Genomic DNA, 19,921 nt, shown 5'->3' with positions numbered 1-19,921 from the left:
CTTCGTAGACCCCTGGGGGTCTATATAGACCACTTTGGGAATCACTGTTCTAGATCTTTGTTATAAGCCTGCTCTTCAATTCGGCTTCGCCATTCATTAGAGTACCGCAAGTACGACAACTCTGTAACATACTTAGATGTTACTTTTGTTTGCTTAATACTTAATAATCCTTTTTTTTTTAATTCTGTTGTAAACAATTTGTACACAATACAGAGGACAACAAAACAATGTGATGAAGGCTTTACGCACTATTACACAGTATCTACTTTGTCGGATCGGATATAGTTTTAAATAATTGTTTAGTAATATTTTTTTGCTAATAGGAAACCTCAGAATTTGCGCTATTCAATTTTAGCTTTTTCATCATAGGAATCCTTGGGCCTCTTTTCTTTGTCTCATTTATGGGCCCCTATTGCCTCTTTTGTGGGATTTTTTTTTATTTTAGTTTTTAATTATTTTTTTTTTTTTTTTTTTTTTAGGAAACCTCAGAATTTGCGCTATTCAGTTTTAGCTTTATCATCATAGGAATCCTTGGGCTTTATGCCTCTTTTCTTTGCCTCTTTTTTGGGCTTTATATGCCTCTTTTATGGGCCATCTTGCCTCTTTTGTGGGCTTTTTTTTTTTTTTTTTTTTTTTTAAATATGTTTTTATTTGTAAGTTATCATAATTCACAAGTATTAAATCATAAACAATTGAAAAGTGATTAACCTAAAAATATAATAAACAGTAATAGAAATATTATTTAATATCAAAGACATACTACCTAACTGTCACAGATTACATTATAGAATTGTTTGTACATTTCACTTTTGAAAGTAATATAAGCCCTCGACATGAGTCTCGGGATTTAATCCTCAAATTTAGACACTTGACATTCAAATCAGGATTTACCCAAGGGACTTAATTAGTAAGTTTGAAATCTATTGGTTGATTTGAATTTAAACAAAGACATTTTTGAAAAGGGTTAGCGCCAGAGAATTGGCGGTAGTAAGAAAGAAAAGTCAGTCGATAATATTAAGTCCTTGTAGCTAGTCACGTTTCTAAGAGCTCTGTTTGAAAAGCCTTTGTAATATGTTCCATGCTCATTGATTTGTAATTTGTACATAAACTGTACTTACGTTGTATTTAATAAAGTTCCAGAGTTCTGTTTTATCAAAGAATTGTCAATTGTGATTCTAGATCTTCATTTTTTGTTAACTATTGAATTCAAATAAAATCCCCGGCATCACAACACATCGTGACGTCATACCATCCGAATGTTGTTGTGACATATTTGGCACTCTCCGACTAACAAAAGTTCATGGACAACTTTTAACGAAATTTATTCAAGATCTAGATCTGGGACCAATTTCTAAAACTCTTCAAAGGAACTTCATTCTTATTTAACGGAGGACAGAATTTCTGTGTTTAACAGGTCAGTTGGTTATCGATAATTCTTTTATAAAGATTTTCGTTAGAGTTACGTCTAACTCACGAAAACTATTATTATATGTAATTGGCAAAAGGAATAAGACCAATATACATAATAACTGGCATTATTAAAAGACCAGTAAGTCAAATAACTGGCATTATTAAAAGACCAGTAAGTCAAATAACTGGCATTATAAAAAAGACCAGTAAAGTAAATAACTGGCAATATAAAAGACCAGTAAAGCAAATAACTGGCAGTATAAAAAAGACCAGTAAATCAAATAACTGGCGTTATAAAGAAGACCAGATTTAACCAACTGTTAAACCAGTAAAAAGTACATCGGCTCAATAGATCTATATTATTATTATATCTGAGATAAAGCCAAAATCCAGATATTGAACATTTTGCTCCAATACAAGAAACTAACAAAGAAATTAAATATGGCTTCCAGTTCTAGAACACAACGATTCTTCGAATTAATAGAATTTGCCAAAGAAAAGCAAATTTCAAAGCCAGACCAGTGGGCAGAGAAACAAGAAGAAAAAGAATATTAAGAGCAAGAATCTGAAAAACGCATACAATTAGAAGAAAAAAAATTACAAGAATCTGAAAAACGCATGCAATTAGAAGAAAAAAAATTGCAAGACGCCGAAAAACAAAGGCAAGAATCTGAAAAACAAAGGCAAGACGCCGAAAAGCAAAGACAACATGAAAAAGAAAAAATGGAATTCGAAAGGCAAAATAAAGAAAGCATTTCAATTCAAGGTCACTCAAGTATGTTTGACAAATACAGATTAATGAACAAAATATCGGCATTCAACGAAAACATTGACAATATGGACTCGTATCTCATAAGATTTGAAGAAATAGCTACAACATCCGGTCTACCTGAAGCACATTGGTCGAGCTCACTCCTCACCCTTTTGACTGGCAAAGCTGTCAACATTTGCTCACAACTGTCAATCAATGAACGCAGCACTTACTCTGATATCAAGGAAGCTCTACTGCGCCAATACGGAGCAACTTCAGCCAACTATAGAAAGAAATTCTATAATGAAAGGCCACAGCAAAATGATGATCCTCAAATTTTTGTAGCTAATATGTCAATGTGGTTTGATAGATGGGTATCCATGGCAAAAATAGAAGAAAGTTACCAAGCTCTTCGTCAACATATTATTATCGACAACATCACCCATGCTCACTCAGAAGATATTCAATCTTACATTATAGAGAGAAATCCTACTGATATACAGACATTAACCAAGATCATCAGACAATATAGAGCAGCCTATCCAAACAAGTCAGTCAAACCATCTGTTGAAGAAAATTTTGTCTGCTTTGCTCAAGACAAAAATGCAAGATATAAGTCAGATGACAAAGTCAAATGCAACAAATGTCATAAACTAGGGCATTTCACGTCTCAATGCCGCAGCAGAACCACAGAATGTTCATTTTGCCATAAAAAGGGTCACCAAACTCATGAATGTTGGAAAAAACAGGCAGACTCCAAAAATCAAAATTTTGATAGACCCACATCACCAACTCAAAGATACAGCAATAGAGAGCAATACAATCTCAACAAAGCACCTGGAAACAATAAACCAGATAACAACAAACCTCGCTACAGAAGTCATTCACAGGACTCCAGACCACAATATATGCCAAACAGAAGCTCATATAACAGAAGCTATTACAATGAGCACTCAACTATGACAGTCATTGCAAAGTCCAATGGTCTCAAATTTTATCCAGGCTTTGTAGGAGACAAGAAGGTGGAAGTTCTTCGTGACACCGGAAGCACGTCCACATTAGTACATGAACGCTTCGTACACGCAAACCGTTTCACAGGCAACCACGTCCAAGTCACTGCATTCAACGGAACTGTCAGCAAGTTACCTGAAGCCATCATTTATGTTACTACACCATTCTTCAGTGGTCAAACAAAAGCATTAGTAACACCCAATCTACCAGTGGACCTAATCATTGGAAACATAGAGGGAGTTAAAGAATGCACTCCTCAAGAACTTACTGAATGGACGAATGCCATACAGCAAGGTCAAAAATGTTTAGCAGTAATGACAAGATCCATGTCCAGACAACAAAAACATTTGGCACCTGAACAAGTTAGCCAAAATAATCACATAGCTACCTCAGTTACTCAAGTTATGCAGAATGCAACAGAACCATTTACTAGTCCAGTAGCCAGCAACAATCAAGAACATTCAACATGGACACCCCCAGTTACATCAAACCCATCCCTACCGGTCATAAGTCCACCTCCAATTCCCGAATGTCCATTGTTGAACTTTGAAGAACAAGACGACATGCCCAGAGTCTCTAGCAATGATACAAGAACTCTAACTGGTCAAACTGAAGTCAATCAAGACAAGTCTCATGAACCAGAGGCAGATAACAAAGAAATTTTTATGCAATCTGACTCTATCACTCATACAAGTATTCCTCATTTGAAAGAATATGAGTCAACTAAAGAAGCCATTACAACCAAGAACATTGGAAGTCAAAGAATATTACATGAACACATGAAATCAAGATATTTTGCTCAAGGAGATCAAGTCAATTTACTGTTACCAGATTGGAGTAACAAGCTATTCTACAAATGGCAAGGTCCATTTACCATCACCAGAAGGATTTCCAACCTGCTTTATGAAATCAATGTCAACAAGTTTACCAGAGTATCTCATGTTCATATGTTTGAACATTACCATGAAACAGATAATGAAGACATCAAAGCAGAAGTTGAACATTTTACAAGCTTAGCAACTATTCCTGAGGAAGAAGAAACATCATCAACACCCATTCCTGAGATAGATGTTTCATTACCGACATCAAATAACATTGACATTCCCAAGGTCATCACTCTGAATGACATAGCAGCAGCAAATCAAAGTGACATTCCAAAGGTCATCACTCTGGATGACATAACACTACAAACAGTGAAAGACACTAAAGTGTTTCCAGACCATGCAGATTTCTTTACCAGTGTTTCTGAGACATTTCCAGTACTGCAATTTGAAAGAAACTCAGAAAGCAATAACATTGACAACACCAAGTTTCATCCTCCTTCTACTCAAGGGGCAACTTTTCTTCAGAAAGGAACAAATGAACTTCTTCAACATTGCTGTATTGACCGATTGAACTCAGACATGTTCAGTCATTGCTCTATTGAACATTTTAATGCAAAGCATTCTGCTACCATTGTTCTACAGCGTCAAAGTTCATCAACCAGAAAATTGAGTTTTGGTTTCGGACAGTTCTTATTTTCACCAAACTCAAACGCGGTTCAATCAGACATTATCTGTGAGATCATTATGACATGGAGTCAACAGCTTCATAAACTGAAAGACCTTTTCTTCAAGTTTAGAAAAAACGTACACACATCCATGACAGCAATTCAGAAGGGTTCTAAACTTCACACTTACATTTTATATATGTACTATACCATATTTAGTGTCACTTGATCCATTATCATTCATACTCGTCAAGGAAGAACATTATCCAGTTATATTTAATTAATAAATTAATTTGTTTACTCACTTTTTCCACAGGAGTTCTATATCAGATGTTATATTTATTTCAGCACCAAGCAACCCACTGAGGAAAGTCACTCATTCAAGATACTTTGTTTATTATGTTTCAGCATCTTTGCATATGACATGCATCAGACATTTTAATTTTTAAATCATGTGCATTTTATTTCAGGTCAAATATTATTGCATATATCCTATTTTAATAGTACAGATACATGACAGACAATTGGAATTTTTCATTGCTTCACACATGTTGAGATTTATATCACATTGAGTACTATTTTCTCAGAAGATTGTCATGTATTATCACAATTATTTTTTCTATTATTTTTTCTATGTCAATTTTTCATATGCAATATATTTTTCCATGTACACATTTTCACATTAGTACTAACCAAATGAGTTATAATGTCATATTTTAATATTATCATGAAGCACCATGAAGAGAAGTAACCTATTCAATTCAAGATTTAATTTATCCAAGTATTATGCCTTGTACAATTTTTGATATTGTTCATGACAAGCATTGTCTCATTTTCATAACCATTTCAATAGTGAGACAGGTGTTCAAAGTCATCAATAATTTTATTCTCTGCATTTACATTTTTTTATTATTGTTGTTATCTCCAAGTTGACTTTATTTTGTCATATGTTACCTCAACCATTTTTCTATAATTTCATGTATGGTATTTTGTGTATATTTAAATATTTTTAATACATATGAGCATTTCTATTACCATACAAATGCTAAATGGAGGGGGGGGTAATATGTCACAGATTACATTATAGAATTGTTTGTACATTTCACTTTTGAAAGTAATATAAGCCCTCGACATGAGTCTCGGGATTTAATCCTCAAATTTAGACACTTGACATTCAAATCAGGATTTACCCAAGGGACTTAATTAGTAAGTTTGAAATCTATTGGTTGATTTGAATTTAAACAAAGACATTTTTGAAAAGGGTTAGCGCCAGAGAATTGGCGGTAGTAAGAAAGAAAAGTCAGTCGATAAAATTAAGTCCTTGTAGCTAGTCACGTTTCTAAGAGCTCTGTTTGAAAAGCCTTTGTAATATGTTCCATGCTCATTGATTTGTAATTTGTACATAAACTGTACTTACGTTGTATTTAATAAAGTTCCAGAGTTCTGTTTTATCAAAGAATTGTCAATTGTTATTCTAGATCTTCATTTTTTGTTAACTATTGAATTCAAATAAAATCCCCGGCATCACAACACATCGTGACGTCATACCATCCGAATGAATGTTGTGACACTAACCAATGAACCCCCTAAAGACAGAAAAATGATACAAGTATACTCTACTCCAGAACAATCAACACAATATCAGATATCCCTGACCCCCAACACCCTATTTCTGAAAAACTACATGAGCATTATACAGGTATATGAAAATCAAACTAGATAATTCTCTACCCTAAAGTCCATTATTTTTCTAAATGTTAATTCCAAGTGATTAGGATCAAACACCTTATTATTATGTAGACATTTGAGCCAGGTAGCCCAAACAAGATTCCTGTATTCGGAAACAATAATCAAGTTAAAGTTATGTATCATTTTATTTTTTAGTTTTGGCAGCTTGTTTAAAATAATAGACAAGTTAACATTTACATAATTGCCACAGTTTGCTTCCAATAGGTCCATTACAGTACTTCTAACTTGAAGGAATAATGGACATTCCAAATACATGTGTTTTTCGTTATCAGCATTTTCAAGGTGGCATAATATACATTCACGGTCATTTGCTCGTCTTCTAACCATAGGGGTCATCCCAAAGATAAGTCTATAACTAATCTCTCTAGCTTTTGGTGGGATATGTTTACTGTGTAGGTTTATGAATGTGTCCTTGAATTCTGTCACCCCAAGAACTCTCCCCCACTTAATCCTATTCACTAGGCTTTCCTGTAACAGCTTTTTAAGTGTTGTGTATGATTCTTTGGTTTTGTTGTGTATTAAATGTTCATTACCAGGTAAAACTCTTGAAATAGATCTGTAAAATGGATGAGTGACTGTACCAAAATAGTGAGGAGTATCATTGTGTATTGGAAGAAGATTACTTAATCTTAAACCATAATAGTAAATTGTCAAGGGAAAGTTTGTTGGGTTTCTAACTACTTGACCTACAAATTTTAGCCTTAGCGACTGTATTTTTGTTTTAACATCTTGCAAGTTTATCCCCCCATCCTCTTTGTTTTGAATGAGTGTAGTGTGCTTAATGCTCCTAATAGTGTTTTTAAATATAAAGCTTCTAATTAACTTGTTCAGCTTGTTTATGAATTTAGGAGGTGGCTCTGTAATGTTAGCTAAATAGACAATCTTTGGAATGACCAAACTATTTATCAATACAGCTCTACCAAATATTGTAGAACCTGTGTGCTGATAAAGTTTAATTAAGTTTGAGGCTTTGACAAAAATATTCTCCCACTGGTCTTTACAATAGAACAAAGGATTACAGGTATAGACAATACCACAAATCTTGATTTTATCAACAATTCTGAAAGCGCAATTCTCTTTGAATTTCCATTTCCCTAGTCCCATTACAGAGGATTTATTTATATTTATTTTTGAACCACTAGCTTCTCCGAAAAGTGTAAATTTCTTTAGTATATTCTCAATATCTTGCTCTGAAGATGGAAAAAAGGTTGTATCATCCGCATAGGCTTTGACTTTGATGGTTGAGAAGGAACGACCCGGTATATTTATCCCAATAATGGATGGGTCAGATCTTACAGATTCCAAGAAGGGTTCCAAGCAAAGGATATACAAGAAGGGGGGATAAGGGACAGCCCTGTCTGGCAGACCTTTATATGAGGATACTCCTACTGAGAGAATGATTAATTATCAATCTACTTGTTGCATTGGTATAGACAAGCTTTATATATCTGATTAACAGGGAACTTATTTTACATTTCTCAAGCACCTTGAACAGGAAGCTATGGCTTACTCGGTCAAAGGCTTTTTCTTGATCTACAGATAAAAGAGACACATTGAGGTTTTTATCCTTACTGTACATGATAAAATCCCGTAAAAAATGCATCATGCCGTCAATGTTTCTGTCCGGGATACAACAGTACTGGTCATGTCAGATAAGTTGGTTTATGAGTGGTTTCATTCTTAGGAAAATCATTTTTGTGAGAAGTTTATAGTCCGTGTTGAGAAGTGAAATGGGCCTATAGTCGCTAGGTGAAGTGTTATTTTCAGATTTCTTAGGTAAAAGTGTGATGTATGCTTCGTTAAAATTTGGAGGAAAATGTCCCAGTTTAATGGCGTCGCTATATAGTCGCAGTAAGAGAGGACCAAGCAGGGGGAAGAAGGTTTTATAGAGTTCAAATGTTACGCCATCTGGACCGGGTGATTTATTGTTCTTAGTCGAGTCCAGGGCAGTCCTGAGTTCGTCTAGCGTAAATGCACTCCCTAAAAGATCTTCATCTGTCTTGTCCAGCTGGTTGCAAAATTTTAGAAAATTATCTTGAGCATCAGTATATACTGGCTCTTCACTGTATATAGTAGTGAAGTGTTTTGTAAAAATATTCTTAATATCTTCATAATCATCTACTTTATTCCCCTCACTATCTGTGATGTTGCTTATTATTTTACTTGATTGTACATTCTGTTCAAACGATAGGAATAGTTTACTAGGACCTTCATTACTTAAGTAATTTTTACACCTAATCTCAGCACCCCTATAAGTTTACTTGTTTAATTCCTCTAGTTTTAAAAGAGTTTCTGTTTTAACGATTTCATCGTCCGTGTGTAATAATGTGTATTTGAGTTGTTCATATTCTTGCCTCCTACGTCCCTGAGCTAATGTAGATATTAACTGGCTTTGCTGCTTGATAGAACTTTTTAGGAGAGGCCATGTCTGTGTTAAATCGAAATGTGGATCTTGTATATCTTGTAAGTAAGAATTTAGATTAGTAGAAACTAACTCCACGAAAAGGGGGATTTCCAACAGAGAATTGTTAAATTTCCAGTGGGATGACTTTCTTTTAATTTCTTTGTTTTTTATGTCCAAAGTAACTAACACCGCTTTGTGGTCTGTGTATTCTAGTGTTTCTTCCAGATGTGACACCCGACTTATATAGAAATGATTAGGAGCATACACTCTATCTAAGTGCGTCGAGACGGGGTATGACCTATGCACCATGGTGGTGTCACGACCCATAGGTTCTAGTGTCCTGTAAGCATCAACTAAATTAAAATTCCTCTCTATCTCCTCTAAGAAATTAAGATTCGGAAAGGTTTTACGAGAGGGAGGGCCCACTGCCAAAGTAGTCTGTTTATCTAATGCAGAAGTTATGTAATTGAAATCCCCCCCCTATGATAAGCGTATCCTCTCTATAATTATTGTTTAGTATATCGATTAAATTTTCATAAAAATCCTGTTTTTCCGCGCTCTTTGCTGGTGCGTAGATGTTTGCAAGTGTAAATGTTTGATTTCCTGATTCTACTCTAATGATTACTATTCTTCCCCTGGTGTCCATAAATGCATGCACTACTTTAAACCTATCTGAGACTAGAAAAATAGCTACCCCTCTACACTCGTTACCTAGGCTTAACCAGCCCTCTTTCAGCCCTATGTCGGATGTGTATTTGCGTGATTTATAATGTGTGTCTATATTTGTTTCTTGAATGAAAATGAAGTCTGGCCTGTATTTTCTGGATAGGTGAACAATGTATTTTTGCTTGTTTCTATGACTACGTATATTTAATGATAAGATTGTAATGTCTGTCATGACTGGGTGTAAAAGTAAATTTAACCAGTTCTAGTGGTTAATTATGGGTGTTCCCCCCTCATCTATAACCAATGTGGGTGGAGTCTCAGGAATGTCCAATGCACTAACATCAAGACTCGTGTTAGGAGGGACTACAACTTCTCTTATAATACGCGGGCTCGCGAAAAGATCCTCACACGAGGAGACAGATAAGCATCTCTTCCTTTTCAATTTTGTCGGAGACCCAGGAGCGGACCTAACATGCTCTTTAGAGCGGAACCGCTTTTTTAGTTTGAAGTCTTCGCCACTCTGGGGGGTTTCAACCTCCGCATCAACAGCTATCTCTGGTGTACTGGCAACAACCGATGAAGTAGCTGCATCCGCCATCATAGATGAAGCCGCGACATCCGACACTTTAGATATCTTCTTTGGCGACACTTTGAAGACTCCTTTTTTTCCCTTCTCTACTATCGTGAAGCCATCCTTATGCAACCATTTTTCGATTTCCTTCTCCTTGGGATTACCTTCTTTGACCGCCTGTGCATAGCTCAGAGGGCCTGGTTTCTCCTTGGGAGGCACAGTTCGAGCCGGGCCGGCCTTTCGGGTGGGGCACTGATTTGACCAATGCTGGTCCAGTCCACAATGTAAGCATTGTTGCCTACGACCTGGTATGGTGACTAGAACTTTATAAATTTTTGGGTCCCCTTCATACCGTAGCTGGATGTAGTGTGGGATGGGTGCATCTTGTTTTGCTTTGATGAAGGAAACCCACTTGTCCGAAGCACCTATTTTCGTCACCTCCACCTTGGATCCTTGCTCTGCAAATGTTTCTATGATTTCAACGATCTTGGTTTTCGCAATTGAAGGCGATACCCAATGTAGGGTAATTTTCAGCCTTTCTTCCTCTATTGGGAGGATCTCAACCTTGAAGGAAGTCTCACTACCGAAGGACTTACCAACAAGTCTGTCTCTTACTTTCGCAGTTGTTGGTACCAAAAACCATGAATAAGGGTTTTCGAACCTATATAATGCTGTTACTTCAGCAGCTGACAACTTGAGAGCCTCTAAAGGGCTCCCAATAGAGGATTTCATGGCGTTATTGCCAGATAGTTTCAACAGGAGAGTACCCTTCGGGTGGACAAGACCACCCTCTAAGTCCTTTTTTCCAATCAAAAACGTCGGATAAGACATTCTTTGAATGAATGCACAACAATAACAAAAGGAACAGGAAATAAACAATAAAGGAAGTATGACGCGATTGGAACGCGACCGACTCGAAGAAAATAACAAATATGAAGAAGAACGCAAAATTAACACTGCAATTTGAAAATTCAACTATCTCGCTATACTCCCCTGACAACTAAACACAGGAGCAATCAAAGCTCCTAAGCCAGAAGCAAAGAGCGTCCAAAATCCTGCAAACAATGCATTCGAATTCACTAGATCTAGATTACAGATAAAGCATCCGCCATATTGTATTGAAGAAATAGTTTTTAGTTTTTAATTATATGTTGTTATTATTTACAGGGTTTGATTTTTCGTCAATAACAGATTGCGTTGAAATTTGTTTAAATACAAAAAATATAAGAAACATATTAAGCTTTGAAAAAAATTGAATAATTATAAGATGTTTTAGAATATTAATCGTGACTATCCCTATATACATTTATATATTGTAAACCAAACTCTCTCCCCTCCCCCTTTCCTCGTTAATACTAATACTATCAATGGTCTTTGAAGAGACATGGAAAAAAAACAATTAGGGCTAGCCACCACTACAATAAACCTGATGGAAAGCAGTTCCTTACATTAAAGTAATCCAAGCCGCTGGTACATACACTCTAGCTTAAAACCCGGGTTAATGTTTTAAAATTAATATAAAGTTTCGTGCAACGTTTTGGATATTTGAAGGGAGCTTTTCAGATTCTATCCTATATCCCACTTTACAAAAGTGCAAGTATTTTTTCCTTTAGTGTTATCCCTAAAGTGGGTCCCAACTGATCAAGAGTTATGGGCCCAAGTGCAATCAACCCCTTTGCACAATTGTTTGACTGTGGGCCCCCTAATGGTCGTGGGCCCGGGTTCATTGAACCCCTTCGCGCCTTGGATGCCACGCTTCTGCCTATAGTTGTTACTACACCATTGCGTTTACTGATAAAGCCAAGAGTTGGGTGCTCAAAGCGTAGACCTTTTTTTGTTCACTCTATAAAGCAAAACATAAAGAAGACAACTAAAAGACTTTGTTTTAGTGCTGAATTCAAATACAAGATTTTTTTTTCAAAATCCCCAATGACTTCTGAAGCAACGGGTGATGTTTGGTACACAGAAAACAAAGGAAGGGAGAGGGGAGGGAGAGACAGAAAACCAAGAGAAGAGGGAAAAAAAAACATACAATTCAAGGGAAACAAATCCGGGTGGAAGAGGTGGGGGTTTTAGAGAAAACTTTATGTTCTTTTGGAAAAACAAATTGATGGGAATAAAAAAATAAAATGAAGAAATATGTGAAAAGGCCGGGGGGGGGGAGCTTGGTATGACTGTCTGAGAGACCCAAATTAGTATCATTAATTTTTTATATAGGGCTCTTAAACAGTCACACATACTTAGCTTATAGCTACACTCACACACACACACACACACAGCATACATATACGAGCCCAAACACAGACAGCATACATATACGAGCCCAAATACACACACAGCATACATATACTAGCTCAAACACACAACATACATATACGAGCATAAACACACAGCATACATATAATAGCTCAATCACACAACATACATATACGAGCATAAACACACAGCATACATATACTAGCTCAAACACACAACATACATATACGAGCATAAACACACAGCATACATATAATAGCTCAATCACACAACATACATATACGAGCATAAACACACAGCATACATATACTAGCTCAAACACAAAACATACATATACGAGCATAAACACACAGCATACATATAATAGCTCAATCACACAACATACATATACGAGCATAAACACACAGCATACATATACTAGCTCAAACACAAAACATACATATACGAGCATAAACACACAGCATACATATACGAGCTCAAATACAGACACACTAAATCATATGAACCTTGGGGCCCTCAATCAATATGTTATGAAGAGAACGTTTAAAGCAGTAGTTCCTTTGGTACGATAACATGGAGAGACCAGGCCAACGACCCTTAACTCTTTGACGACGATGAAAAAATCAAAGACGCAAACTAAGACACTAAAATTGAAGAGGTCAAAAATTCACAGACACTTCGGAAAATCCAGAAATAAAAGTGCTATAATCTCTTACAATCAAAGTGTTGTTTTCTGTGCTCAGTAACTGGTGAAACATTGACAGTAGCTAGGTTTTAAGACATTTGTGCCTAAGAAAGTGACACTTTTAAATTTTATTTCGCTAAAGTTGAAAATAAATTAAGAAAAGACTAAATGTGGCTCAACAAAAATGGCTCAGACGGATTTCGGGAGTCAGTTATAGAGATCGGGTCTCAAACAAGGAAATCCTAAGCCGAACTGGGAGTCGAACACTTAGTGGGGTTGTGACAGAGCGTCGCGTGTGGTTTGCGGGACATGTTCAACAAATTGAACTACGCATACCAAGAGTTGCGATGACATGGAGGCCAATTCGAGGAAAGCGCAAACAGGGACGTCCTCGTATAACTTGGCGCCACACCTTCATGGAGGACATCAGAGCAGTGGACATCAGGTGGGAGGAGGCTTCAGACATTGCCAGCGACAGATCTTTATGGAGACAGCTTGCTGCCCAATGCGCCGAACGGCACGGGAGGACCTAAGTCTAAGTAAGTTAAGTTGAAAGAAACGGTTGTTTAAAAAACAAAATTTTGAATGATATTCTGCTCAGAACAGCTGCTGGCTAAAAAAAGTGGATGGATCTGATTACGCAAACTGTCACAGCACCCATTTGACGTCAGTCAAGGGACAGAGAGAAATTATAATGATGAAGATGATGAAAATTTAAAAAAAAATGTACTAAGTATGTCTGTGCACGTGTGTGTATACAAGTGTTTGTGTGAATGTGTGTGTGTAGTAAGGTTCCCCTATCAAACCTTGCGATCTATAGAACAGATACCACCATTACTTTCACCAACTAAAGTCAGGTACCCATTAGACTCAGGGGCGCCCGGAAAATCCCGAAATTCAAAATCCCAGTCTTCATCGAGATTTGAACCCAGGACCCCCAGGTTCGGAAGCAAAGCGCTTAACCGCTCAGCCACCACACACACACCCCGTATGTGTGTATGGCTATGTCTGAATGTGTGGATATCTGTATGGGTTTGTGTGTGAATGTTCGTATGTGGATGTGTGTTTTAGATAACATCAAACAACGCTAATTCACCTAGTACGCACAAAACTCGCGCTATTGGAGCTACGACTTGTCAGAGCTGAATTAGAACTAATGGAAGATTTGCGAAGACCAAGGAATAAAAGAATAATTCGCAGATGTGCAAAGACTGCATTCTTTTTTTAATTCAATGGACATTCAATTCACATAGTGTGCTTATAATGAATGCAATTCCTTTTACTGATTACCATGGACTTCTGCAGACCATGTGTGACAGGAGATGTCATTAAATCTGTTCCATTGTGTCCCTTGTCCCAGTGGAATTCCAAACAAAATACATCATTAAAACAGTCTTACCATCCATCAGGACACCGTGCCCTAGTGCGCAATGATTAGTCGAAAGGATAAGAAAATGACAAGAACAAAACGTATCAATTCGCAGTGTTGGTTTGGCTTTCAACCAGTCGGCCCGGGCTCGATGCGGGGCAAGGACATTTTCTAAATATATACATTTACATGGGGGCGGGGGTGGCTAAGTGGTTAAGCGCGTGAGGTCCAGGGTTCGAATCTCTGTGAAGACTGAATTTGAATTCCGGGATTTTTAGCGCGCCCCTGAGTCCTGAGTCTCTATCTGAGTTTAGCTTGGCAAAGTAAATGCGGTTTGTCGTTGTGCTGGCCAGATAACATCCTGCTCGTAAACCGTTGGCCAAATAAACAGATGATCTTAACATCATCTGCCCTTTAGATCACAAGATCTGAAAGGGATACTTTACTTTACTTTTATACATTTAGGCTCGAAATATTGTTGAAGAATTCGAATTTCGGGATTTTGAGGGCGCCCTTGAGTACACCCTACTCTAATGAGTACCTAACTTTAGTAAGGGAAAGTAAAGGCAGTTGGTCGTTGTGTCAAGGAAACAGATGAGTTTAACATCATCTGCCTTATAAATCGCAAAGGTCTGAAAGGGGAACATATTTTCAAATATCATTCTTATGTACTCGGTACACAAAACAGTTTCTTGGCTCGGTATCACTTGACGAAATGGTCTTATGAAATAAGTCACTTGGTAACAGTTTATGGTACATTTAGTTTATACACTGTATAGTTGTTTTTTTCTGGTCAGACAAAATTACGTATATTGTCCAGCGTTCCATAAATTGTGTTATGACCAAAGGTCTGGTCACTTCACCAAGACACTAATTCGGACCAGGACGAAAAGTTAAATAAATAATAATACCAGGCATTGAGAATAACGAGAGGGGATTTTATTTATGCGTTGACCATCGAGAGGCTGGAGCTCGGACTAATACAGTGACCAATTTGTCTGCTGGCCATTCGGTCAGTTAGCCACGGACAACGTTAATACAATAGTACCGGGACTAATCCACTTACTGGTCAGTTCAAGACCTGTCTGTGGACTCTGATGAACACATTTGCCACCCAGTTCATCCTGCCCTAACTTAACACAAGAGAGAACTGGGGAGGGAGACTGACCTTTGTGGTTATATATTGATTTATATTTTCTGGGGTAATTTTTTAAAAGACTTGTATGTAATCTACTGTTCTGTATGTTAAGTGAGTGCGATGTTATCTGTCATTTTTATCACCCATTGGGGAGAACCTTTTGTTCAAGTGTTGTCTTTCTATAGATAGATAGATTAGATAGATAGATAGATAGATAGATAGATAGATAGATAGATAGATAGATAGATAGATAGATAGATAGATAGATAGATAGATAGATAGATAGATAGATAGATAGATAGATAGATAGATAGATAGATAGATAGATAGATAGATAGATAGATAGATAGATAGATAGATAGATAGATAGATAGATAGATAGATAGTGTTATGACATGATTAGGAATTAGTTATTTGTTTCGGGAATAAGGGGAAAGTTTTAATTAGCGACAAGTGACGTGACAGATCTTTAAAAAATAAGAACGCTCTAAGCGACGCTAAAGGAAGACGCTTCTTGTAGAGTAGTAGACTTGAGTACAATAGATATACGGATTTACGGACATAGCTGACATCGGACGATTCCCTTCTTGAGTATTAAATATCTTTATAGAACAACATATCAGCGTCGACTACATATTTGATTGTTTCGGCCTTTCGCCGGTGTTATTGAAGTAGTTGAGTTCAGCGTTACTTCCAGTCAGATCTACACTAGATATATTTCCAAGAATCAACACCGCGCGGAAGCCTTAACAATAGATAGATAGATAGATAGATAGATAGATAGATAGATAGATAGATAGATAGATAGATAGATAGATATAGATAGATAGATAGATAGATAGATAGATAGATAGATAGATAGATAGATAGATAGATAGATAGATAGATAGATAGATAGACGAACTGACGGATTGTCTGATTGACTGATTTATGACGGACAGAATGACAGACGAACGGACATACGGATTGATGGATGGAAGGATAGTTGGAGTGAGCAATTGTATCAGAACATCTTTCCATAAGGCTATTTCCAGAGTTTTTGGTTCTAACTCAAATCTATTTCCAGATCTCCGCATTATCAATCCATTGTATTTGTGGTCTCCTGCCTCTCGATTTCCGCCGCTAATACGTCTTTCGAGGTTAAATATTCAAAGTAGTCGTCTGTTCTTTCAATTTCCTTCACGTAGATTGGTTGTCATCTAGAGTTGGTTAGGCTCCTGGTTGCGCGTGACAGCCATCCAGCGTCATCGTGTAATCACTTCGCTTGTCTTCATAATGAGAGTCAGTGAGTCAGTGAGGGAAAGTATGTCAGAGGGAAAAAGATTGGTCAGTGCTAAAAGTGCTAACAAAGTCGGTTATGGAAGAATCCCTAAAGACATCCTATACGCTGAGCTTGCAGAGGGAGTCAGACCCAAGGGCCGCCCAAGACTAACCTACAGAGATGTCTGCAAGCGAAACATGAGAGCCACCTACATCGACCAGAGTATGTGGGAGGAGATAGCCCAAGACCGGACAGCATGGAGACAGACTGTACGTGCTGGTACGAACTTCGCCGAGTGCAAAAGAAACGAAGCTGCTTCAGCCAAGAAAAAGAAAAATGAAGCTGCCCTGTCAGATGCATATACGACAGATGCATATACATGCACGAACTATGGCAAACTCTGCCGCTCCAGAATTGGCTTGATCAGTCCAGATTCTGCCCATCTCAAGACGTAACCAAAAGCCAGTGACTCATCTGGGCGCATCCATTGTCTTCCGAGACAGAAGGAGCCATATATTCATATTTGATACATGTATATATATTATAATTTCGGTTGAATCAAAGATCCAGTCAAATAAAAGATTCTATCTGAGGTGAAGTGGTATTTGAATATTAACTAGTTTATCAAACTGGAAGATAAACTATAAACCGTTCTGTGTGACGTTTCCTCTAACGAGGTTTGACATCTTCAACTGGACTGGTCAGAACTGCAACAAAACTGAACAGACTAACCGTTATGTTCAACTCAGTGACTCCTAACGATAGTGGACATTATCTATAGGTATCATACTACAGTACTAGAACTCGGGGCTTTGTCTCATTGTTATATATGCCAGTGAGAATAACAATCGATAACAGACAGAAAAAAACTGAGAAAGAAAAAAAAACACTACTCTTTTGCGTTTAAAAAAACAACTAAATTCTTTTCCCCCAACGCTCCCCACAAACGTGTCTATCCCTCCTTCTCTCCTTTCCTCTCTCTCTCTCTCTTTAACTCTCTAACCTAGCCATCACACTTATTCTCTCTGTTCTCTCTTTCCCCTACTCTTTTCCTAACCCCCCTCTCCGTTTTGTTTCTCCCCGGGTCTCTGGATGTCCCAAGGTCAGTAAAGACCTCTATCACGTGATCAGGGGACAATTTGATTCCCCGGCCATTCTCTACGCTAGTCACTGGCCATTCCCAACTGAGCCACCCCAGAGTGCCTCCCGCCATTACCTTCCCAGAAACTTATTATTGCTGGCGAGGACTTGAGTTTCTGGAACAGACTTGGAAAGACATTGAGGGGAGGGGTGGGGAGGACATGACAGTGGAGGGGGACGGGCAAGGGGGCTAAATAATTCCAAAATGGTTATCGGTAAATGAGGGAGTCGTTCCCCGGGCGGCGGCCAGTAGAGGGAGGAAATGAAATCAATTCATGTAATGATTCCGACAATAATACCTTGTTATCTGGATGCGGTCTGGAAAACATGAAGGTATGGGCGGGGAGGGGTCAGGCGAACTATAAAACAATTATATAAGTGAAGAGATTCTTATAGCATAGAAGTAAGTATAGAGATAGTAGTCAGTAAGTATAGAGACAGTAGTCAGTAAGTATAGAGACAGTAGTCAGTAAGTATAGAGACACAGTAGTCTGTAAGTATAGTGACACAGTAGTCTGTAAGTATAGTGACACAGTAGTCAGTAAGTATAGAGACAGTAGTCAGTAAGTATAAAGACACAGTAGTTATTAAGTATAAAGACAGTAGTCAGTAAGTATAGAGACAGTAGTTAACAGGTATAGAGACAGTAGTCAGTAAGTATAGAGACAGTAGTCAGTAAGTATAGAGACAGTATGTCAGTAAGTATAGAGACAGTATGTCAGTAAGTATAGAGACAGTATGTCAGTAAGTATAGAGACAGTAGTCAGTAAGTATAGAGACAGTAGTCAGTAAGTATAGAGACAGTAGTCAGTAAGTATAGAGACAGTAGTCAGTAAGTATAGAGACAGTAGTTAACAGGTATAGAGACAGTAGTCAGTAAGTATATAGACAGTAGTCAGTAAGTATAGAGACAGTAGTCAGTAAGTATAGAGACAGTATGTCAGTAAGTATAGAGACAGTAGTCAGTAAGTATAGAGACAGTAGTTAACAGGTATAGAGACAGTAGTCAGTAAGTATAGAGACAGTAGTCAGTAAGTATAGAGACAGTATGTCAGTAAGTATAGAGACAGTATGTCAGTAAGTATAGAGACAGTAGTCAGTAAGTATAGAGACAGTAGTCAGTAAGTATATTAGACAGTAGTCAGTAAGTATAGAGACAGTAGTCAGTAAGTATAGAGACAGTATGTCAGTAAGTATAGAGACAGTATGTCAGTAAGTATAGAGACAGTAGTCAGTAAGTATAGAGACAGTAGTCACTAAGTATATTAGACAGTAGTCAGTAAGTATAGAGACAGTATGTCAGTAAGTATAGAGACAGTAGTCAGTAAGTATAGAGACAGTAGTCAGTAAGTATATGAGACAGTAGTCAGTAAGTATAGAGACAGTATGTCAGTAAGTATAGAGACAGTATGTCAGTAAGTAGAGAGACAGTAGTCAGTAAGTATAGAGACAGTAGTCAGTAAGTATATGAGACAGTAGTCAGTAAGTATAGAGACAGTATGTCAGTAAGTATAGAGACAGTAGTCAGTAAGTATAGAGACAAAGTAGTCAGTAAGTATAGAGACAGTAGTCAGTAAGTATAGAGACAGTAGTCAGTAAGAATAGAGACAGTAGTCAGTAAGTATAGAGACAGTATCTCGGCATCAATACATTATGAAATATGTTGTTTTGAAATCCAGCCAGTGTGTGAGTCGTAATGTTGGCTGTAATGCCAGTGTGTGAGTCGTAATGTTGGCAGTAATGCCAGTGTGTGAGTCGTAATGTTGGCTGTAATGCCAGTGTGTGAGTCGTAATGTTGGCTGTAATGCCAGTGTGTGAGTCGTAATGTTGGCAGTAATGCCAGTGTGTGAGTCGTAATGTTGGCTGTAATGCCAGTGTGTGAGTCGTAATGTTGGCAGTAATGCCAGTGTGTGAGTCGTAATGTTGGCTGTAATGCCAGTGTGTGAGTCGTAATGTTGGCTGTAATGCCAGTGTGTGAGTCGTAATGTTGGCTGTAATGCCAGTGTGTGAGTCGTAATGTT

General features: G+C 37.5%; 2 protein-coding genes across 4 annotated transcripts in view; one reads left to right on the top strand and one right to left on the bottom strand.

Moving 5' to 3' along the window:
- LOC106079155 (protein unc-93 homolog A-like) overlaps window positions 1-19,921 on the bottom strand; it is a 94,175-nt gene that overhangs the window by 32,601 nt on the left and 41,653 nt on the right. The gene's annotated exons all lie outside the window — the stretch shown is intronic.
- LOC129923114 (uncharacterized) lies at window positions 749-6,095 on the top strand. The gene is made up of 2 exons (XM_056012634.1): window positions 749-4,281; window positions 4,333-6,095. The coding sequence occupies exons 1-2, from the start codon at window positions 2,029-2,031 to the stop codon at window positions 4,888-4,890; spliced, it is 2,811 nt and encodes a 936-aa protein (XP_055868609.1). The 5' UTR covers window positions 749-2,028; the 3' UTR covers window positions 4,891-6,095.

This window comes from Biomphalaria glabrata, chromosome 15 (genome assembly GCF_947242115.1).
Source record: "Biomphalaria glabrata chromosome 15, xgBioGlab47.1, whole genome shotgun sequence".
Taxonomy (NCBI): Eukaryota; Metazoa; Mollusca; class Gastropoda; family Planorbidae; genus Biomphalaria; species Biomphalaria glabrata.
This window is presented reverse-complemented; position numbering and strand designations above follow the sequence as displayed.